Source organism: Aquarana catesbeiana, linkage group LG10, assembly GCF_042186555.1.
Source record: "Aquarana catesbeiana isolate 2022-GZ linkage group LG10, ASM4218655v1, whole genome shotgun sequence".
Classification (NCBI taxonomy): Eukaryota; Metazoa; Chordata; class Amphibia; order Anura; family Ranidae; genus Aquarana; species Aquarana catesbeiana.
The window spans coordinates 132365168-132390200 of NC_133333.1; the positions used below are offsets into that span (position 1 = coordinate 132365168).

The following is a 25033-nucleotide window of genomic DNA, read 5'->3' on the forward strand; positions in this document are numbered from 1 at the left end:
TGTAGGGAAGGCTCTGATGGGGACGGTTGACGTAGGGGAGGCTCTGATGTGGACAGTTGATGTAGGGGAGGCTCTGATGTGGACGGTTGAAGTAGGGGAGGCTCTGATGGGGACGGTTGATATCAGGGGACAGTTGATGTAGAGGAATCTCTGATGGTGACACCTGATATAAGGAGGTACATGTTCTGTTAAATCATCCTAATCTAATGACAGGCTAGATCCAGCTCTGCCCGAATGGTGTAAATGGAGCCTATGGGAGGGTTATACCCCCGTCAGGTTTAGTATGCCACCCATCCCATGGCCACAACAGGAAGTGAGAGGAAATTCCTCCAAAGTGAGGCAATCCTGGGTTGTCACCAGAACTAGTGTCCCCACTGGAAGATTTCCCCTCTATTCCTGTTATGGTGACAACACAAAATTTTCTTTCACCTACATTCATAGTTATAATAGTAAACATGAGGGAGAGAGGGGCATAGACAGGAATAAAAACCTGCCAGGTGTTCTATCCCCTCCCCACTCTATAAAAGACGAACTAGTAAAGTTGTGTCTTCGGTGACAGGGAAATGAACACAGGGCTGAGAAAGAGGGCTCCGGATAAGGACTGTGCCTCCATATTAGAGCTATGCAGTGAGCTCAGCTCTATTCCTGTCCGCTACAACAGCTGCTCCCCTTCTCATCCATCCTCCTCCCGGGAAAGGTTACCAGGAGGACGGCCCAGGCTCACTCTGCTCCTCAGGTATCCAATGCCAATGGAGGGTCACGTGAGGCGGCCGTCACATGATTCTCCTAGAAGGTAGGCTCTGACTCCTCCCATCACCTCCTAGACTCCGCACAGCTCAGGAAGCCACTTGTCATTTCCAACCTGGAGGATCCCACAATTGGTCAATACCTTCCTGGAACCCTCCGCTGATTGGCCCGTGCTGCCGCTACTCATCCTGTGGACTCCGCCTCCTTCCTTTCCTTCCACGATCAGTGACTCCTGTAAGTTAGAGCGCAGTGTCATAGAATCTGCGGAGCCCGGGGATCGGGACCGGGGGATCGAGACCGGAGGGGGGCGCTGTGTCCTCCATGGCTGCCCTGAGCTGTCACACACTTCCCCATTGTCCGATCATGAGGAACCTACCGGAGATGTGCTGAGCCGGCCAAACTTTACAAGGAAGCTGCTGTGTGTATAGAGAGGATCGTCCGACACACAGGGAACAGCTGTCATTGCCGCGATCGTCCGATCTCTATGCACAGAACAATGATGGATACTCACACACCGATATGATCATCGATCAGCTACGCTCATCCGATACAACCACAGACATTTACAGGGATTGCCATGGACTTGGAATTTTGTGGATGTTTCTGATCGCTCAGAGTACCAATCCTAACCCAGGTCATTATGTGCTCAGCTTTCACAGATCGTTCATGTTTGTGGCTGATCGGTCATTTGTTTTCATTATAGAATCATCGATCGTGAGAGTTCATCAATACACCGTGCATTGCGTCGTTCAATATGTTAATGGCCTGCGTGTGATCACCCGTTCCCATATTGCCTGTACATAGATCGCCCCTATTTTGCCCGTACATAGATTGCCCATATCACCCGTACCCAGATCGCCCGTACTCTGCCCAGATCGCCCGTACCCTGATTGCCCAGATTGTTCGTACATAGATCGCCCAGATCACCCATATAATTCGTACCCTGATCGCCCGTACTCTGCCCATATCACCCTACCCAAATCGCCCCTACCCTAATTACACATATCGCCTGTACCCTGATTGCCCAGATCACCCATACCCTGATTGCCCATATCACCAGTACCAAGATCGCATGTATCCTGATTGCCCGTACATTGCCCATATCACCCATACCCAGATTACCCGCACCCGGATTGCCCATACCCAGATCTCTTGTACATAGATTGCTCACGTATTGCCAACTTCACTGGTAGACTTTCTTTTTGCTTGTTAAAAAATACAGATGCCGAACCAACATTGCAGTAACGTTAGTGTGTGTTGTTTGGTGCATTTCACTAGCATTAAAAGTGCTCCCCAGACACCCTACTACACGCATTGTTTGACGTATGATGAAGGCACATTAAAAACGTACCCCGGATGCCTCATTTTTTTTTTTTTTTTTTTTACACCTCACTGATATGTTCCTAACGCACTGTGACCGTCCCCATGAAGGAGCCGCAGATGTGCCCAGGCACATTTATAGAACGTTACAGTAGACATGAATGGAAGTAGCTGAGATGCTTCAACTCCTTCCAAACTCCACATGAAGCTCCATTTTTGAAGCGCAGCGATGTAAACATTTCATGTTTTGATAATGAGACCCGCTCTGTGTGCTGTCCTTATTATTGATTGCAGAATGTTTTACTAGACGTTTGAGGAGCACTAACAACACGCCTGGAACATCTGCTTTTAAATGCCAGTGTGAGCAGGGTCTTGTATTCCTGCTTTTATACTGTACATCCTTCATGCCCGACCTGTGTCCCGGGGGCTGCATGCGCCCCTTTGGAACTTTTTGTGCAGCCCCTGCAGACACTGAACTGTGTTTCCCTATAGCCTTGGTATAGCAGTGATCTCTTGCAGTCTCTTATCATGTCCCTCGAAGCATGTGCCCATTCTCCAACAACTCCTATATCACAGTCTCCTGCAACATGTCCTCAGTCTCTGACCATCTCTTGTACTATGTTCACAGTCTCTGATCATCTCCTGTACTATGTCTGCAGTCTCTGACCATCTCCTGTATCATGTCCACAGTCTCTGACCATCTCCTGTATCATGTGCACAGTCTCTGACCATCCCCTGTATCATGTGCACAGTCTCTGACCATCTCCTGTACTATGTCTGCAGTCTCTGTCCATCTCCTGTACCATGTCCGCAGTCTCTGACCGTCTCCTGTATCATGTGCACAGTCTCTGACCGTCTCCTGTATCATGTGCTCAGTCTCTGACCGTCTCCTGTATCATGTGCTCAGTCTCTGACCGTCTCCTGTATCATGTGCACAGTCTCTGACCGTCTCCTGTATCATGTGCTCAGTCTCTGACCGTCTCCTGTATCATGTGCTCAGTCTCTGACCGTCTCCTGTATCATGTGCTCAGTCTCTGACCGTCTCCTGTATCATGTGCACAGTCTCTGACCATCTCCTGTATCATGTGCACAGTCTCTGACCGTCTCCTGTATCATGTGCTCAGTCTCTGACCGTCTCCTGTATCATGTGCTCAGTCTCTGACCGTCTCCTGTATCATGTGCACAGTCTCTGACCGTCTCCTGTATCATGTGCACAGTCTCTGACCGTCTCCTGTATCATGTGCACAGTCTCTGACCGTCTCCTGTATCATGTGCACAGTCTCTGACCGTCTCCTGTATCATGTGCACAGTCTCTGACCGTCTCCTGTATCATGTGCACAGTCTCTGACCGTCTCCTGTATCATGTGCACAGTCTCTGACCGTCTCCTGTATCATGTGCACAGTCTCTGACCGTCTCCTGTATCATGTTTTCATGTCCGCAGTCTCTGACCATCTCTTGCATCATACCCATAGCCTTTGACTATGACTTTGGTATGATTGTCTTTGACTGTATCCTGTAGTGGGTCTGCTGTCTCTGACAATGAATATTCACTGAATTTTATGCGTGGCCCTTTGGTGATGTCAGGGACCACACTCCATGACCCACCTTATCAAGAAAGTTGACCTCCGCTGCAGTAGATATTTTATTTTTATTTATTTTTATCTCTGTAAGGAATGTACAGCACACCAGAGGAGAAGTTCTGTAATGTCTGTTATGGTGACAGTATACGGTGCAATTATTATTGATTTGTCAGACCTGATGTCGACCAAACAATCAAATCAGACATCGATCAAGTGAAACAAAAAACACGGCTGAGTGATGAGCAACAGATAGTGACGGTTTCACTTGACCCAAGTCAAACAGTTGTGGCAGGACAAAAACCAGTTGCACAGAGTTGATTGTTTTTTGTACCCTTGTGAATCACTTATGATCAGTCTACAAAAACACCATCGATCAACCCTGTACTATTGAGTTTTTGGTTTTCTGCCACAACCGATCAACATGGATCAATTGAAACCATCACTATCTGTCACTTATTGATCGACCATGTCATTTTTTTTTTTTGCCTCAATGGATGCCCAATTTGATAATTTTGTAGAATCAGTTGTCGATCGTTCAGTTATCTGGCACATTTGAGTGCTGTCAATATACTGACTGACTCTGTATATTTCTATGACAGGGGATTACACGGTGGCTGCATGAAGCTTCAATGCCCAGAGAATCTTCATCAGAATTGCGGCTAACCATGGATGATAAACTGGAGGAGATCTTTGTGGATGATATGGAGGGAGGAAGCTCCTTAGAACTTTATGATGAGATGGTCACGGCTCTGGCCGGTAGTATTTATTCTGAGTTGGAGAAACTGGTAGCAGCTTATGGACAAGAGGCGGTCACAGGTCTGATGCCCCTCATGGTGTCGGTGTTGGAAAGTTTGGAATCCACATCTGGCAGGGCTCGGGAGAGAGAGGACCAACTGGAGCTACTGCAGGAAGATAATCAGAGGCTGCTGATCCAGTATGAAAGGGAGCGTGACGGACGCAAACGAGCTGAAGAGGTAAGAGTCCTCTATAAATCTATACATTGCCTTATCCACTTCACCTCCGGAAGGTTTTACCCCCTTCATGACCAGGGCATTTGTTGCTATTCAGCACTGTGCTACTTTAACGGCAATTGCTCGGTCATGCAACACTACACAAATAAAATTTATATCACTTTTTTGACCCATATAGTGCTTACTTTTTGTGATATTTATTCACCACTGGAATTTTAACTTTTTTTCCTATATAAACAAAAAAAGACAAAACATTTGAAAAAAATACACATTTTATTTTTTAATTTTTTTTTTTAGTTTGTTTAGATTATTTGTTTGCAAATTTTTTTTTTCTTCATAAGTTTGGGTTAAAGGAATTCTGCTACATTTCTTTGGTAAAAAATAACCCAAATCGGTGTATATTCTCTCATTTATTGAGGCCCTTAAATGCCAGTAAAGTACAAATATCCCCAAAGTGACCCTTTTTGGAAAGTAGAATGTCCAAGGTATTTAGTAAGAGGCATGGCAATTTTTTTGAAGTTGTACATTTTTGTCACAATTTTTTGTAAAATTAAGAAATTAAATAAAATGTATTTATTTATTTTGTTTTCACGTTTTTTGTTTGTTTTTTACATACGGTCCACCAATGCAGTACAACATCATCATGTGATGGCAGTGATCACAGATACTGACTGGTGACCAGTGTTATTTTCATCAAGTAAATTAACACTATTCTGGTTGACTAAAGTAGACTAGCTAACTAGAACTAAAACAATTCAGATGACTAAAATGCCATTTTAGTCAAAAGACTATTGCTAAAACTAAATTGAAATTTGATGTCAAAATTAACACTGCCTGTGACATTATGAAAAAAAAATGGAAATAATGTTTTACTCCTTTTTTTTTTTTTTTTTTTAAATAATACTCTCATGAGCGTAGCTCAGTGTCACCATAGTGACACTGTACTACTGGGGGGGGGGGGGGGGGGTACAGAAATCATTTGAACTGTCCTGAATAGCTTTCATTCATGACTCATAGTTTACAATTGTGATGCTGTGATTGGCCCACAGCTATAACATGGTACAGGGTACTGTGATTGGCCCATGTACAATGTGATCACTGGGGACCAATCACAGATCACACACTGTAGTACACTATGATATTATGAATGGATTCTATTCATGACTCTTGTCTATTACATGTCATGTGATCGCGCAGTGATCACTTGTTTTCTGGGCCGCTCACGGTGGCCTGATACCGAGCACTACAATCCACTGTGTTCACAGACCCCAGGGGAGGCACGAGGTGCTCATGTGCACCTCAAGGTGCGGGTACGCCGAAATGCCTGGAGGAGTCGCCTGCCAGCAGTATTTGTAATGCTGGCAGTTGGCAAATGGTTAAAGGGTAAACTCAAGTACATCAATTGATACCATGTTTCGCCAGATATAAGACTGGGTCTTATATTAATTTTGGCGACAAAAGACACAGTAGGGCTTATTTTCAGGGGTAGGTCTTATCATGCAATGTGCTCTCTTCTCTCTCCCTCTCCCTCCCTGCCTTTCAGGAATCCCCAGTGTGAACTGAGTTAAAATGCTCGTAAAATCCTATGATCCACTCTATTACACTAGTATATAAAGTACAATGTGTGTGTTTCTGTAATATAATTGTGCCAAATACCTTTATTGCAGTGCCGCTGTAACAAAGGTATTTGACACAATTATATTTAACATTATGTACTACAGTAATAGAATGGGTTATAAGATTTTACAAGCATTTTAAACTAGGGCTTATTTTCAGGGTAGGGCTTATATTACAGCCCTCCTGGAAAATAACAGTAGGTCCTATTTTCAGGGTAGGTCTTATTTTTGGGGAAACACGGTAGGACTACAGCTAGGGATGAGCTCAGGTGTGTTTGCATCCTGGTCTGAACCCACATGAGTGAGCCCACCAGGAAGCTGTCGCCTGTACTGGGCCAATCATCTGTAGCAGAGGCATTCCTTGCCCCGCAGTCACACATATACATGTCTCTTGTATATGTGCGAAGAATGCCCATGCTGCTGATGACTGACCCAGTACAGGCGACACTTCTGAGCTCAACACTAATTGTAGCTCATCAGTGCTTAGATGAGGTGGCTGCATTCATTTTCTTTTTCAAACTTGTATTTCCTTAATTTTACCCTGGTAATCCTGCCATTAACTTCCTATCATACGGTGACAACCCTGCTGAGCTGTGATGTTACCTTAGGACAGGGTGTATGTTAGGACTATATAACACCTTCCTCTCTTCTTAGTCCATAGTGATAGATGGGAATAATGCTAACACATGTGAGGTATCGGCAGGAATGTCAGAGCAAGGGAAATCATTTTAGTGCTGTAGCTTCTCTGTAACTCTAACCTGTAAAGGTTTTTAAAGCGTTGCCTATGGAGACTTTTAGGTACCGTATTTTGGTGCCGTTTCACAGGAGGATGCAGCTTTAAAGTGTGACATATTTGGTATCTATATACTCGGCATAACATAATTTCTATATTTTACCAAACAATTGGGTATTATATTGTGTTTTTTTGTGCATCAAAATTAATTATTTTTTTAGAAATAATTTGTGTTTAAAAAGCTGCTGGGCAAATATTGTTTGACACAAGAATATGCAACACCCACCATTTTATTCCTTAGGGTCTCTGCATAAAAAATGTATAATGTTTGGGGGTTCTAAGTAGTTTTCTAGCAAACAACACATATTTTTACATGTATGATCGCAATGTCAGAATTGGCCTGGGGCTCAAGTGGTTAAAGTAAATCTGTCATGAGAAAATACAGGCGCTGCCTTTAAACTTCTTTTAGGTGCTTGGCTTCCTTGCTGATCTAAAACATTCTAATGCCCTGTACACACGGTCGGACTTTGTTTGAACATTCCGACAACAAAATCCTAGGATTTTTTCCGACGGATGTTGGCTCAAACTTGTCTTGCATACACACGGTCACACAAAGTTGTCGGAAAATCCGATCATTCTGAACGCGGTGACGTAAAACACGTACGTCGGGACTATAAACGGGGCAGTGGCCAATAGCTTTCATCTCTTTATTTATTCTGAGCATGCGTGGCACTTTGTCCGTCGGATTTGTGTACACACGATCGGAATTTCCGACAACGGATTTTGTTGTCGGAAAATTTTATCTCCTGCTCTCCAACTTTGTGTGTCGGAAAATCCGATGGAAAATGTCCGATGGAGCCCACACACGGTCGGAATTTCCGACAACACGCTCCGATCGGACATTTTCCATCGGAAAATCCGACCGTGTGTACGGGGCATAAGTCACTCAGGACACGTATGCACAGAGAAGTCCAAAGCTTTTATCCAAATAATTCTTCTGCTTCAGTGACTCTAATCTACTGATTCTAAAGGGTCATTGGGACAGCCAGGCTTCTAGCATTTCAAGAAGGCAGGTGTGCAGCGAGTGCCTATGTGTTTTTTTTGTGGGCAGTTTTTACCTTATAGTGGGAGTAAAACTCCCTTGTATAATTTTTACCTATTGGTATGCCTATAATAAGGCTTACCTATAGGTGCTGTAAATTTCTCCCTAAACATGCACTGTAGATGCAGCTGGTGACGTCACCGGCGCATGCGCTTCGAAGGAACGGCCAACCGGGCCATTCCTTCAAAGCCCTGTGCTGTAAACGGCGGCTCCCGCGTGCATCGCGGCTATGACCACTCACACAGCCGGATTCCGTAAACTCGGAAGGAAGACCGGGTGAAGATGGAAGCGCCTTCAGCAGTGATAGTGCGACGCTGGAGGGCTTCGTTTTAAGGTAAGTTTCACATAATGTGCTAGTACGCGATGAGGTATTGCTGCGATTGTCAGAGCGAGAGCATTAATTCTAGCACCAGACCTCATCTGTAACTCTAACCTGGTATCCATTAATTTTTTTTTAAGCGTCGCCTATGGAGATTTTTAGGTACTCTAGTTTGTTGCCATTCCACGAGTGTGCGCAATTTCAATGCATCTCATGTTGAGTATCTATTTATTCGGCGTATCATAATCTTTTTATATATATATATATATATATATATATATATAATATATTAGTGTGTGTGTGTGTGTGTGTGTGTGTATATATGCATGAATATATATATATATATATATATATATATATATATATATATATATATATATATATATATATATATATATATATATATATATATATATATATATATATATATATATATATATATATATGTTTGGGGGTTCTAAGTAATTTTCTAGCAAAAAATAACATAACAATCAATGGCACAGCATGCACAATGCTACACGCCTGAAAAGGTTCTAGAGCTTCATTGGCACGTTTGTTGTGCATACACTTGAATGGACTGCCCTATACACACATGCAAAATGGGCCAAAAACATGGGTTCCAGCCACGCTAGCTGTGAATAGGGCCTAAGTGAGGAAGTGGGTTACTGGCCAGGTCACCAGGTGAAAAAAAAGCCTAAAAAAGAGGAAACTAATGCAGTCACCACATTTAATGATTGGTAAGCGGCAATATATTACATTGTTGTTTTACCAGCCGACTGTGTTGCTTTACAGTGCAAAATGGCAAGCTCTCATACATGGGCACTAGACATCCAGTGTGCATGGGGCCTTAAATTGGATGGACTAACCGATGGACTAAATCGATTGGTTTAAGAACTATTGAATTGTGTAACAAAATGCGGTTTGCCCACATCAGTGAAACTTTCCCTCTGATGACACAGAACAGCTGAATTACACTTTACTTACCTGAGTACAATAAGCTGACATCGGATTGGGTGTTACTGTATGGAGTATTACCAGATTGGTTGGTAGAGGTTATTGCTCTTCATTAGGGATGCACCCAACGCTGTATCCTGACCTAGGCCGACAAGGCCCAGGCCTAGGGCAGCACTTTGTAGGGGGGCAGCATGTAAAGAGTCCCCGCCGGCTTGCGCTACACTGTTAGTGTAGCGCCAGTCTTATGGGGTAGACTGGGCTGAGAGGCAAATTAGTCTAGTGCCCCATAAAGCGGCCTCACTGCTTCCAGCATGCGGGCGGCCGGCTTTCCACTTCTAATTTTGACTGTCTTATCATCCTGGACTACAAACCTTCCTCACTGTGTTGTGTTTTCTGCTGCACCATTGGCATGGTTATATCTTCTTAGTCCTCTCCGTAAAAATATCAGAAATTTGTGCTTGAAGTAGAACTATAGGCAACACTTTTTTTTTTCATTTTGGATAGAGTAAGGGAGGGTTATAACCCCTGTCAGTGTATTTTTTTACCATCCTTGTCCCATTGCAGATATTTCCCTTCACTTCCTGCCCCACAGCCAAACAGGAAGTGAGAGGAAATCTATGCAAATTAAGGGAATCCACTGCCCACCCCCCACCCCCCAGGCCTTCCGAACTGGTGTCCCGACTCGAAAATTTCAGGGCGGGCCTTAAACAGCAAGGGGTGTGGCCTTGACAGGAAGGGGTGGGTCATATTTAAATTAGGGGTGCACAAGATTAGTCAGGCCTAGGGCAGCAAAAAACCTAAATACACTACTGGATGCACCGATACCTGTTTTTAGTGGTGAGTACAAGTGCCGATACCAATTACAGATACATTAGCGGTGCGATTTTAGCCCATACAAAATGAATGGGCTCAAACCTCACCCCAAAGAATCACGGGGGCAGGGTTTGGACATGACGGCGTGGGGACGTGTTCAGGCAAGCTCTCATTTCTATAATAAATAAATGGAACCGGCGCCAATAGTGAAACAAAAATGAAGAAAAGAAGGGTTGCTGCACCTGAAATTAGTGAAGACTAATGAAGAATGAATGCTGTGGTAAAGGGCGCTCCCAATACAATCACTAAAATCGCAAAAAGTGATTTATACAAATAGTGTATATATACATTCATAACCGTGTATTAGTGAATGGCTTCACTTTATACATGTGCACAAATATTTCAGAAAAAATGAATTAATATATTTATGATTGCTCAAACAAATATATCATGAAAAGCTCAAAACAGTTCCAAAATTCTTTCTAGATGATTCCACTCCAACACCATGTGAGAAATAAAATCCGTGTTCCGGATAATATTCGTGACTTTTCACCCAAAGTGACAACAAATTGTGCTCACCAGATGGCTCTGGCCAGCAAGTGACCATAAGACATGAAGTACCTCCTCAAATCCTGGAAACCATTCAATGATCTTTCTCCAATCAATCATTCACGTGTGGTGAACTTGGTCGAATGGGCCCGGGAACAGCCAGATCAAATCTTTGTTATCTATCCTCCGCTCCAATCTCCCTCATCTGAAAATCAAGCTCCGCCAGAAAGAGCCAGGGAAGGCAGATATAGTGTAGTATCATTTGTTTATTGTTAAAAAATGTCACTTACAGTATTTCCAGCAGGGGAGTGCATCAATATATCGGAAACACCTAGTGCGGTGGAAGTCCATTCAGACAGCGCTATCTGACCAGCGGTGTATGTACACGAATGTATATACTATTTGTATATATACTTGATTTGATTGTAGCCGTATTAGTGCAATTGTGACAGAGAAAATTGAGTACTGTCCGTGATACTTTTTTTATTTGCACTAACATACAGTTTTTCAGGACAAGCTTTCGGGGTATGTCCCCTTCTTCAAGGTCCAAGCAGTACTGATTCACACATTTTTAAGCAGCATGTTAAAGAAAAAAAAAAAGGGAAAACCAAACACATACAAGTCAATGGTAGGGGACATACCCCGAAAGCTTGTCCTGAAAAATTGTATGTTAGTGCAAATAAAAAAAAGTATCACGGACAGTACTCAATTTTCTCTATTTGTATAAATCACATTTTGCATTTTTAGTGATTTGTATTGGGAGCGCCCTTTATCACAGCATTCAAGCTCCCATTTCTACTCTGCATCCCAGGGTTGCCACCTCCGCTATGAACACTGTTTAGAGGAAAAGACCCACAGACTCTCATGTGCCTGTGAAAAAGCCTGAGATACAGCTCTTCTTAAAAAAAAAAAAAAAAAAAAAAAAACTTTGCCTAACTCAGACGTCCTGGGACGCTCCAAGATGGTGGTGGCAACCAGGACCTCACCTGCTTCACAGCCTGCACCATCACCAGTGCACAATTCTCCCTCCAGCTTAGATGGTGGTGACCCGTTTCTACATTTGTGGGATCCTCTGACTCCCAGACCGCCATCTGACAGGCCACTGTACAAATACTCGTGCAAATGCTTAGTATTGGCACCGATACTAATATCCGTGTCAGCGCAACCCTACTCTTTATCATGGCATAAGATCTGAAATGTTTGTGACAAAATATGGTATTAGCCTCTGGGACTGCAGCACAATGCTACTGTGAAGTACTCTGTGATCGAGGATTGCTTCCCCAGGTTTGGTGGGTGAATGTTGTTAGCTGTTGGTATTTCTCACATTTATCCCCAACACAGCCCAAGTATTTCCAGTGGTGCTAAAGCTGCTTCTAAAAAATGTTCATTGTGGAAGGCTAATTGAACGGCTGCTGTTCTCCTGCTGAGTAGCGCCTGTTTGGGCCTAATCCAGCTCTAATTTCGTGTGTTGTCCTCAAGTCATTTGGAAACTAGGCAAATGTTACAACTGAAAATACTGAAAGGAAATCTCATGCATGTGCCTTGAATGTGTTCATTCATTTTTCTGCAAGAAAAGCAGAGATGAAATCGGAGCAGAGGATGTGAAGGTCACGAGGGATTACTTGATCCTCTGGCTGTCCTGGGCCATGTCTCAGTCCTGCTGCCATTGCTGCTTTGCCAGATTTTCTGCCCTTTTTTTTTTTTTTTTTTTGCACATTTTATGTTTATTTAAAGTTTAGGTTACACACACGTCCTGTAGATGATTTACCTCAAGGAAAAGGAAGACTTCTAATGACTGAACAAGAGAGAAAAGCAGATGGGTAGCAAACTCTGCTTACAAAGTTGACAATTTCAGATTGCTGCTTGACAGGACCCACAATAATTGATATGAAAGTGACATCAAAGTCAACATTTAAAAAGAACACCTGCTCTGTGCAAAGATATTGCACAGAAATGCTGCTTTTCTCCTCCTTGCGTAGTTCTTGGGTGCCTCCTTTAACAAGCCAGGCGCTATAGAGCTACTTGTGCCTGCACTCTCTCGTTTGGTCTTGTGCCGAGCTATGTATGTCTATAGATGCAGCCCCGCTCCCTCCTCGCAGGAGCATTTCATTTCATTTGAAAGCAGGAAATGAGGGGAGCCGGAGACAGTTCTGGTACAGTGACATAGAGCCAGGTAAGTGTTTAGGGATGCGGGAATAGGACAGGTAGTGGGGCATTTTATTTTTATTCTTTTTTAAACCTAACAGCGAATACTTTAATGTAAACAATGTTTAGCCTTAGTACAGTTTTAAGGTTTCAAAGCAAATATTTCCATTTGAATTATTGTACATGTGTCTATAACAGTGTGAAATGTTAGGATTCCTCATACCGGTACTTTAGTGAAGTTGTGAAGTGGGCCTTATTCTCCAGCCACCCCTCCTGAAGCAAACCTCATTCTCTGGCCACCCCTTCTGAGCGGGCCTCCTTCTCCGGCCACTCCTCCCGAAGCTCGCCTCCTTCTCCGGCCACCCCTCCCGAAGCTCGCCTCCTTTTCCAGCCATCCCTCCCGAAGATCACCTTCTTCTCCGGCCACCCCTCCCGAAGTGTGCCGGTAGGCTGCATTGATGGACACAGGTAGGCTGCATTGTTGGGCACAGGTGAACTGGCATTGATGGACACAGGTGAACTGCCATTGATGGACACAGGTGAGGCTGCACTGATGAGCACAGGTGAGCTGCACTGATGGGCACAGTTTTTGTTAATATTTTTATAACTTAATTCTGCATAAAACATTTAGGTATCATTTCATGAGATAATTTATGAGGGCGTGTTTAGTGGCAGAATTAGGGGCGGGGTAGTGGTTGGGTGGGGCAACTGGTGGCTTGAGGCCTGGCTAGTAGCTCAGGACTTGAAATTTTAAGCCCTGGGTTATATGGCACACATCTGTGCCATATGGTTACTAAACAAATACAGTGTGTGTTTTATATTTTATGATCTTGACAATTTTTCAGTGCTGTGAGCTTCAGTGGCTGTAATTTATAGATGAATTATTAAAACTAAGCATCAGGAATCCTTTCTTTGTCCCACTGGTTTGCTCCCATTCCCTTAATCTGTAACCAAGTTACAAGTTTCTTTGGCGGGAGAGGAGGGAGTGAGTACTGATTTTTAGCCAGGCCTGCTCTCACTTCCTCAGTCCTTGCCCCATACCCTCCCTCAGCCTCCTGAAACGTTACATGTCCCAGGAGGATTCCATGACCATTCATATTGTGCCACGTGAGCTCACACATGTGCAATGGGGAGCCAACTGTGATTCCTCGGGAAGCCACAACCAGCCACAATATCCAAGATGGTGGCACCGGGGACCCGCAGCGGCTCGCTCGTTTACAATGTTCACATCCAATCACTTTCCAAAGCTTGCCACCTCAACCTCCACAACATCTCTAAACTACGTCTCTTTCTAACCAATGAAACCACAAAGCTCCTGATTCACTCCCTGGTTATCTCTCGCCTTGACTACCGCAACTCCCTCCTCATTGGCTTACCTTTTTAAATAGACTATCCCCCCCTTCAGTCCATCATGAATGCTGCTGCCAGACTCATCCACCTTACAAACCGCTTAGTGTCTGCTACCCCTCTCTGCTAATCCCTCCATTGGCTGCCACTCGCCCACCAAATTCAATTCAAAATATTAACAATAAGTTACAAAGCCACCCACAACTCTACCCCCAGCTACATCACTAGCCTAGTCTCAAAATACCAACCTAATCGCCCTCTTCATTTCTCCCAAGACCTCCTGCTCTTTAGCTCCCTCATCACCTCCTCCCATATCCACACCCGGGACTTCTCCAGAGCCTCGCCCATCCTCTGGAATTCCCTACCCCAATCTGTCAGACGGTCTCCAAATTTATCCACTTTTTGGCGATCCCTGAAAACTTTCAAAAAGACAAGGATTTTTGCCCGGATCAACCGATGAATATTAATAATGGTAGCTAGTTCCAGCGGGTAAGTATAGACTTATCATACAGGGAAAAAAGAAAAACCTGGATGCAGTTCAAGTTGGCCTTGTAAACATATTACAAAAAAGGGGGATGAGAAACAGAGGGTTTCTCTAAAGAAGGTCAACAGAGAACACTATTGTCAAATACAAAACCAGCTTTATTAATAATCAAAAATTAAATAACCAATAAGTGTATCAAAAGTGAAGATATAAGCAATATGGACAGACGGTTATCACAAACCAATTAAAATGGACAACGTTGTCACAGGGGATATTAAAATCAAATGGGAGCCGCGGCTACACGCCCACACATACACATCATACACACTAGATATGGGGTATATTAAATTAGGGATAGTCCTGCACAATAGATTGGCGATTAATGGAAAGTGTTCCCAGTATAGAGTATCCAGTAGGGCAGGAACAGTCCTATATCACTAGTTTGGAGGTGATGTGAGTGGGTGGATAATCTGACAAATCAAAAAGTTGGACCATAGATGGAACGATCTCTCAAACGATCATTGCACTCAGTGGTTACTTAGATCACAGCTGATGAAATAGATTACAGGCGTTTTCCAGGTTGCAGTAAGAATGATTATGCAGACATCTACAGAGGCAGTAGGATAAATGTCCTTGGAGACAGCATTTAAGGAAACATAGAAAAGCTGACATACGTTTTGTCGGAGTGCTGAGTAAGGTGGAAGGATCTCACTAACCGCACTATGTCCGTCGTCAGATTATGTTAGTCCTGGATATTGAAGTCTCTCTGTGGACAGATGCCTTTGTGTGGTTCACCAGGAGTGCAGGCCGGTAAGGAGTCGTCGCTCACTGCTCCTCACCATGGAGCCTCCAGGACTTCTCCCGAGCCTCGCCCATCCTCTGGAATTCCCTACCCCAATCTGTCAGACTGTCTCCAAATTTATACACATTTAGGCAATCCCTGAAAACTTTCCTCTTCAGAGAAGCCTATCCTGCCTCCATCTAACAACTGCATTATTTTCTCCATTAGCTCATCCCCCACAGCTATTACCCTTTTGTATAACTTGACCCTCCCTCCTAGATTGTAAGCTCTAACGAGCAGGGCTCTCTGATTTGCCCTGTGTTGAATTATAATGTAATTGTACTGTCTGCCCTAATGTTGTAAAGTGTTGCGCAAACTGTCAGCGCTCTATAAATCCTGTATAATAATAATAATAATGTTGTATTTTTTATTTTCTGTATTTGTTTTGCTAATTTGAAAATATTTCTTTGCTGGCTGTTGATGTATTTTTGTTATGTTCTTAGAGATATATTGGTTGCATCCAAAAGGTGTGGATTTTGAAGAAGTAAGTGCTGCTGTGAAATGCGTTGATCCATTATCATTTTGGGAACTTGATTCATGCACCAAGTTGTCAAAATCTATATGACAGTTTTACTACTGTGTGACTTTTTTATTATGGTTTAATAAAGGTTTGTAAGATGTTTAATCAAATTTGTAGTGTACAGTGGCTTGCGAAAGTATTCGGCCCCCTTGAACTTTTCAACCTTTTGCCACATTTCAGGCTTCAAACATAAAGATATAATTTTTTTATTTTTTGTGAAGAATCACCAACAAGTGGGACACAATTGTGAAGTGGAACGAAATCTTTTGGATTTTTGAAACTTTTTTAACAAAAAAATGAAAAGTGGGGCGTGCAAAATTATTCGGCCCCCTTGCGTTAATACTTTGTAGAGCCACCTTTTGCTGCGATTACAGCTGCAAGTCGCTTGGGATATGTCTCTATCAGTTTTGCACATCGAGAGACTGAAACTCTTGCCCATTCTTCCTTGCAAAACAGCTCGAGCTCAGTGAGGTTGGATGGAGAGCGTTTGTGAACAGCAGTTTTCAGCTCTTTCCACAGATTCTCGATTGGATTCAGGTCTGGACTTTGACTTGGCCATTCTAACACCTGGATACGTTTATTTGTGAACCATTCCTTTGTAGATTTTGCTGTATGTTTGGGATCATTGTCTTGTTGGAAGATAAATCTCCGTCCCAGTTTCAGGTCTTTTGCAGACTCCAACAGGTTTTCATCCAGAATGGTCCTGTATTTGGCTGCATCCATCTTCCCCTCAATTTTAACCATCTTCCCTGTCCCTGCTGAAGAAAAGCAGGCCCAAACCATGATGCTGCCACCACCATGTTTGACAGTGGGGATGGTGTGTTGAGTGTGATTAGCTGTGTTGCTTTTACGCCAAACATATCGTTTTGCATTGTGGCCAAAAAGTTCGATTTTGGTTTCATCGGACCAGAGCACCTTCTTCCACATGTTTGGTGTGTCTCCCAGGTGGCTTGTGGCAAACTTTAGACGAGACTTTTTATGGATATCTTTGAGAAATGGCTTTCTTCTTGCCACTCTTCCATAAAGGCCAGATTTGTGCAGTTTACGACTGATTGTTGTCCTATGGACAGACTCTCCCACCTCAGCTGTAGTTCTCTGCAGTTCATCCAGAGTGATCATGGGCCTCTTGGCTGCATCTCTGATCAGTCTTCTCCTTGTCTGAGCTGAAAGTTTAGAGGGACAGCCAGGTCTTGGTAGATTTGCAGTGGCCTGATACTCCTTCCATTTCAAAATGATCGCTTTCACAGTGCTCCTTGGAATGTTTAAAGCTTGGGAAATCTTTTTGTATCCAAATCCGACTTTAAACTTCTCCACAACAGTATTACGGACCTGCCTGGTGTGTTCCTTGGTATTTATGATGCTCTCTGCGCTTTCAACAGAACCCTGAGCCTCGGTTCACACTGGGACGACTTGTCAGGCGACCTAGGTCACCTGACAAGTAGCGTCCCGTTCAGTACAATGGAACCGTTCTAATCGGAGCGACGCAAGTCGCTCCGACTTAGAAAAAGGTTCCTGTACGACTTTGGGGGCGACTTGGGGCGACTTGCATAGACTTCTATACAGAAGTCGTTTTGCAAGTCGCCCGGGCAGTCGTGTGCAGGTCGCCTCGGTGAGGCGACCTGCAAGTCGTGCCGCCTCTGGTGTGAACCGAGGCTTAGACTATCACAGAGCAGGTGCATTTATACAGAGACTTGATTACACACAGGTGGATTCTATTTATCACCATCAGTCATTTAGGACAACATTGGATCATTCAGAGATCCTCGCTGAACTTCTGGAGTGAGTTTGCTGCACTGAAAGTAAAGGGGCCGAATAATTTTGCATGCACCACTTTTCAGTTTTTTAATTGCTAAAAAAGTTTAAAATATCCAAAAGATTTCGTTCCACTTCACAATTGTGTCCCACTTGTTGGTGATTCTTCACAAAAAATTAAAATTTTATATCTTTATGTTTGAAGCCTGAAATGTGGCAAAAGGTTGAAAAGTTCAAGGGGGCCAAATACTTTCGCAAGCCACTGTATATCCTCCCTGTGACACACTGTAAGGCCTCATGTACACTGCTGCTGGTAAACAGACGTTCAGAGGCAGTTGGATGCTTTTTTAAACTGCCCCTGAATTCATCCAATGTTATCTTATGTGTACATGTACACAGGTTCATTTAATGACGTTTTTAGGCAGTTGCGTTTTATAGGCTTTTCTTTGAAGGCAAAAAAATTAGTTCAGACGCCAAACGCGGCTAAACGCGGTAACTCTCATTTAGCTGTGTTTCATTTACAGGCATTTTTCATTTTTGGCTATTTTAAAAAAAAAAATTTAAAAAAATAATAATTTTTTTTTCAAACGCGGCTAAACCCGGCACGTAAACGCAGCAAAATGGCCGGTTTAAACATGGGTTACTATCTGTCAAGTTAAATCATTCAGGAGAGGTTGTAAAAACATCCCGTGTATATTAAGCCTTAGTCCTGCTTTTGACTCTTACCCCTCTTTTTATGAGGAAAGACCGGGTAGTATATTGCAATGTTTAGATTGATCGGCTGGTGCCTGAGGGGGAATTTAGGTGTATAGTACTCATAGTGCTCTGGTACATAGAGTACTGTATAGTAAAAAAAGAAACGGAAAAAAAAAAAAGAATTAAAACTTCAATTTACAAACTTATAGGAATAACATGGAACCAAAGCACATATGGCTTCCCTTTAAAATCTAGGGAAAATTTATTTAGCATTGGTAGCAGCAGAATATACTAAGCTAGGGACTTTCCAACCTCTTCCATATAATCATTTGCATTGAGTCATTTTGTGCTTTGCTAGAAAGTGTAGGAAGTTCCATATTTTACATAAAGTATTATATTTACAATACAGACCCATGGGGCTAAATGTTTATAGTTTTAGTTCCTCTTTAAAGTGAAGTCCAAGTGCTGGCTTCTTCTGTTTGAATCCTCTGGGGACCACAGATGACAGTATGTAAAGATGGAGCGTATAAATGAAAAGGTAACTAACTTAATATCAGTAGAGAAAACATGATTCATGTGTAAGGGGACGCCTGTTGTTGTGGGGGATAGCTTCAGAATATTGGGGTACAGAAGACTGGTCACCTGAACCCACCCACAAGGTGTAGAAGGTGTTCACACTATTACATAAGCCCTGAAATGCATATTTGTGCTATGCAATGTCCTAAAATAGATCTAGTGTTAAGAAGTGCAAAATGCATGCTTAGGGTAGATCTAAATTGCCTTGAAAAAGTATTCATACCCGTTGACATTTTCCATATTTTGTCATGTTTCAACCAAAAACGTAAATGTATTTTATTGGGATTTTATGTGATAGACCAACACAAAGTGGCACATAATTGTGAAGTGGAAGGAAACCGATAAATCTTTTTCAAATTTTTTACAAATAAATATGTGAAAAGTGTGGCGTGCGTTTGTATTCAGTCCTCTTGAGTCAATAGTTTGTAGAACCACCTTTCGCTGCAATTACAGCTGCAAGTCTTTTTGGGGATGTCTCTACCAGCTTGACACATCTAGAAAGTGAAATTTTTGCCCATTGTGCTTTGCAAAATAGCTCAAGCTCTGTTAGATTGGATGGAGAGCATCTGTGAACAGCAATTTTCAGGTCTTGCCACAGATTCGCAATTGGATTTGGGTCTGGAATGGGCCAACATGAATATGCTTTGATCTAAACCATTCCATTGTAGCTCTGGCTGTATGTTTAGGGTTGTTGTCCTGCTGGAAGGTGAACCTCCGCCCCAGTCTCAAGTCTTCTGCAAACTCTAACAGGTTTTCTTCTAAGATTGTATGTGGCTCCATCCATCTTCTCATAAACTCTGATCAGCTTCCCTGTCCCTGCTGAAGAAAAGTATCCCCACAACATGATGCTGCCACCACCATGTTTCAATGTGGGGATCGTGTGTTCAGAGTGATGTGCAATTTTGGTCTCATCTGACCAGAGCACCTTCTTTCACATGTTTGCTGCACATAGCTTTCACCTTCACCTTCTTTCACATGGCTTCCTGCAAACTGCAATCAGGACTTCTTTATGGCTTTCCTTTAGAAATGCTTTTCTTCTTGCCACATTTCCCTAAAGGCCACATTTGTGGAGTGCACAACTAATAGTCATGTGGACAGATTCTCTCACCTGAGCTGTGGATCTCTGCAGCTCCTCCAGAGTTACCATGGGCCTCCTTTTTTTTTTTTTTTTTTTTTTTTTTTTTTCAAATATATATTTTATTAGTTTTCAATAGAAAAGAGAGGGGCAGAGCCCACAACATACCACAGTGGTATATAACAAAAGGGGGTCGCAGCCTCCCGACATTGCATTATAATAGTACATGTAATACATCAAGGCATGTAGCATTATCATATCTTTAAATATCTATATGGGTATTTTTGTTTCTCTGAATTAGAGTCCCAGTATGATATGAGAGTATAAATACCCTAGTCAGGAGGCAGCTACCAGAGAAGAGAAAAAAGAGATAGGAGAGAAAGTAATAGATAAGGGGGGGGGTATTAGGCGTTCAGATACGTGAATCCCTGTGTACAATGATTATTGTAGGTTGTTGATCAGTATGAAATGGTAGGGTTTTAGTTCTTAAAGAGGGATTTACCCTCTTCTGAATACTTGAATATATTCCAATGGGTCCATGTTTTCCGATAGGTTTCCTGTCTATCTTGAGCTGTCATAATCAGGTCTTCCATTTTATTTATGTCTTCTACTTTTCTCAACCACATTGCTGTGGTTGGTGGGGATTGCTGTTTCCACAACATGGGAATACAGGATTTGGCTGCATTTGTTTAAGTGTCTCAGTAGAGATTTCTTATAGGTTTTGATTGGTATGGAAGAAATGTGGAGTAGAAAAAAGGCTGGGTCATTCGGGATTTGAAAGTCAGTGAATTTTTGGGAAATGGTACGAACTGCAGTCCAGAAAGTTGTCAACATAGGACATGACCAAAACATGTGTAGAAGCATGTGTAGAAGCATTCCCTCTTCCTGGTGACAATGCCAGCAATACTTTGTATCGGGGAAAATGATATGTAATCAACTTGGTGTTAGGTACCACCTTGTCAGGATCTTATAATTCTTGGACTTTAGTGCATATTGAGGACTTAAGGGAGAGGCTAATCATGTTTTGTTTCTGGACTGTTGTAAATGTGCGTTGGAGGTCTGTTTCCCACTTCATAATGCATGGTAATCTGGGTGGCTGGGGTGGGGTGTTCAATAGGCTGTACATCTTGGATAGGGTCTGCGACAATGGCTCTGTGTCTTTACAGAATTCTTCAAACGTGGTCAAAGGCCTGGTGTAACCTTGAGGGTTTGGGAAGGTCTGGAGAAAATGGTGAATTCGTGCTGCATCCCAAAACAGAAGTTTAAACGGACCTACTGGGTCCATTAATTCTGAAATGGAGGGCCATTTATTTTGTTGCACAAATTGTGACGCTAAAACACAATTGGATCTTCTCAAGGTCTGAAATTGCGAAGAGGAGAGTCCAGGAAAGAACTTGGGGTTACCTAGATTCGGGGTTAAAGGTGATGTTTTGGTAGTTAGAGAGGTGTAGAAGGTAGCTTGAATGCACTGTCTTATAGTGTTTCCGATGATAGGATGGGATTTCAATTCTGCAGGGAGAGAGTCACTGCACCATATCGCAGATCGTAGAGGTATAATGGTTTTGTGTTGTTCTATTTGTGCCCATAACTTAGAGTCCCTGTGACGGCACCAATCAAGAACCCTACCTAGGTGTGTACCATGGGCCTCTTGGCTGCTTCTCTGATTAATGCTCTCCTTGCCCGGCTTGTCAGTTTAGGCGGACGGCCATGTCTTGGCAGGTTTGCAGTTGTGCCATACTCGTTAGGGGTTTCAGAGTAAAGGGGCTGAATACAAATGCATGCCAGATATTTATTTGTAAAAAAATGTTATCATTTTCCTTCCAGTTCACAATGATGTGTCACTTTGTGTTGGTCTATCGCATAACCTCTCAATAAAATACATTTAGGATTTTGGTTGTAACATGACAAAATGTGGAAAATTTCAAGGGGTATGAATCCTTTTTCAAGATGGACAAATGAATATGGAGTCCAGGTGAGGAGAGACTCAAACAACTAGTGAGAGTCTCAAAAGTTTTGCTCCAGCCGTAACTTTTAGGAAGCCTCGGTGACCTGGCTTCTGGGATGACCTATAGTGAATTGGCCATTTTGTGACAGATTTGCTTATCAGAAAGGAGAATAAAGACTCATGCACACAGGGCTTAAAAAGAACACTGCTTTTACAGGCGTTTGACTTTTTTTTTTTTTCAGTCTGTAAAAGCTCTTTTTTGTTCACCTATTTGTCCATGCAAATATAGGCATTTACAGGCAAATTAGAAGAGGAGCGTTTACTGGCTGAAAAAAAACAAACCCCATGGAGTGTTCAGGAGAGGAGCTTTTGAGCAGAAAAAACGCAAAAATGTGCATTTATTATTATTATTTTTTTGAGTCTGTAAAGCATTGCATCAGTGATCAGCAGATTGCTGGTGCCATGCAGGTCTCCAGCAGATCTGCCAGTGTATCTGTGTGCCCGTACATCCTATAGGGGAAACAACATACAATCTGACAGGAAGAATCATTGAACTACCACAGTTCTATGGTAGTTCATTAAGAACTACAAGCTGGCAGCCGCTAAGGATGTCAGGGCTTGTAGTTCATTCGCACACAGAGCTATGTGAATGAATGACACGGCCGTGTGGGCAGAGCCCCACTCGGCTGCGCTGATTTAAAAAAGTGACAGCTATGACCGTCGGAGGCCCAGGCGCGATGTTATGACGTCACGCCCGGTCCCCGCATTGTAAACAAAGCCGCGATCGCGATTATGCTTTACAGCCTGGAGGAGAGATGTGGGGTCTTATTGACCCCGCATCTCTCCACAAAGAGGACCTGTCACGATAGATTCCTATTACAAGGGATGTTTACATTCCTTGTAATAGGAATAAAAGTGATCAAAAAAATTTTTATGTAAAAACAAAGTGTAAAAATAAAGTAAAATAAAAAAATAAATTAAAAAATTTTTTTTTTAAAACGTCCCTGTCCCCGGTAGCTCGCGCTCAGAAGCGAACGCACACTTAAGCCCCGCCCACATATGTAAACATCGTTCAAACCACACATGTGATGTATCCCCGCGTGCGTTAGAGCGAGAGCAATAATTCTAGCCCTAGACCTCCTCTGTAACTCTAAACTGGTAACCTGTAAAAATTTTCAAAGCGTCGCCTATGGAGATTTTTAAGTACCGAAGTTTGGCGCCATTCCATGAGTGCGCACAATTTTAAAGTGTGACATGTTAGGTATCTATTTACTCAGCGTAACTTCATCTTTCACATTATGCAAAAACATTGGGCTAACTTTACTGTTTTGTTTTTTTTTTTTTTTTAAGCACAAAACTGTTTTTTTTTCCCAAAAAAAAAAAAAAAATTGCTGCACAAATACTGTGCGAGATAAAAAGTTGCAATGACTGCCATTGTATTCTCTAGGGTTGTTGCTAAAAAACCATATATAATGTTTGGGGGTTCTATGTAATTTTCCAGCAAAAAAATGATGATTTTTACATGTAGGAGAGAAATGTCAGAATTGGCCTGGTAAGCAAGTGGTTAAACAGATTATGTGGGGTCTTTATTGAAGCTTTTAAGTACCATTTAAAAAGGGTTGTAAACCCTCGTATGTTTTTTTTTATTTTTTTTTATTTCAAATAACAAACATATACTTACCTCCAGTTCGTCTTGCACAGTGTGGCCCCGAACCTCGTCTTCTGGGGTCCCCCAGGTGGCGCTCGCGGAGAAGCGCGCTCCCTGGGGGTTACCTTGTGGGCGCGCTCCCGAGTCCAGCATTTGCGTGCATAGACACAGAATGCCGGACTCGGTCCTGCCTCCGTGTCATTGGATTTGATTGACAGCAGCGGGAGCCAATGGCTGCGCTGCTATCAATCTATCCAATCAACAGCCTAGAACCCCGGGCAGAGGGGTACAGCGCGTCTCCGCTGAGGGAACGAACGGGCTCAGGTGAGTAAAAAGGGGGGGGGGGGCTAGGGGGCCAGTCGGTGTCAAAACACAAGGGTTTACAACCCCTTTAACTCTAGTTTGTAAATGTTGAATACATATCCTAATGGGGGTACTGATTGCCACTTTAAACAAGCCGCTAGCAGGCTTCAACATTTCTTCAACATGCACAAACTAGAGTCAAATCATACTCTACTTTTAGAAAGTACTATGGTACTTTTTAAAAGCTTCAACAAAGCTACCACCTAACCTGTTAAAAAAAAAAAAAAAAAAAAAAAAAAAGTAAGTCTGTACTTACCAATTTTTAATCCACTCCGGTTACGTGATTCTTTTTCTACAGTTTGTATATTTTATAATTATTAGTAGGTATCGTGGAGGAACGGGTCCCACTTGTGTAGCCGTGTGCAACATATGTGGGATTCTATATTTTTGTGCATTGTTTCAATAAAGTTAACCACATAATTGATCATATCACGTTGTTGATTCTCCCTTTTGAGTGTTGGGCGGCGGCTCTCCTCTCTCTTCCCCTGCACAGGCTGGCTGCGCTGGGGACACTGGCAGACTGGGCTGGCTGCACTGGGGACACTGGCAGACTGGGCTGGCTGCACTGGGGACACTGGCAGGCTGGGCTGGCTGCACTGGGGACACTGGCAGGCTGGGCTGGCTGCACTGGGGACACTGGCAGACTGGGCTGGCTGCACTGGGGACACTGGCAGGCTGGGCTGGCTGCACTGGGGACACTGGCAGGCTGGGCTGGCTGCACTGGGGACACTGGCAGGCTGGGCTGGCTGCACTGGGGACACTGGCAGGCTGGGCTGGCTGCACTGGGGACACTGGCAGGCTGCACTGGGGACACTGGCTGGCTGCACTGGGGACACTGGCTGGCTGCACTGGGGACACTGGCTGGCTGCACTGGGGACACTGGCTGGCTGCACTGGGGACACTGGCTGGCTGCACTGGGGACACTGGCTGGCTGGG

General features: G+C 43.2%; 1 protein-coding gene across 2 annotated transcripts in view; it reads left to right on the forward strand.

Moving 5' to 3' along the window:
- The first annotated feature begins 923 nt into the window (after positions 1-923).
- LOC141110901 (C-Jun-amino-terminal kinase-interacting protein 3-like) overlaps positions 924-25033 on the forward strand; it is a 218447-nt gene continuing 194337 nt past the window's right edge. For both annotated transcript variants that reach the window (XM_073602675.1, XM_073602676.1), the window contains exons 1-2: positions 924-1381; positions 4248-4622. In XM_073602675.1, the coding sequence (XP_073458776.1) occupies positions 4278-4622 (345 nt within the window). In that variant the 5' untranslated portion in view covers positions 924-1381; positions 4248-4277. The remainder of the gene's footprint in view (positions 1382-4247; positions 4623-25033) is intronic.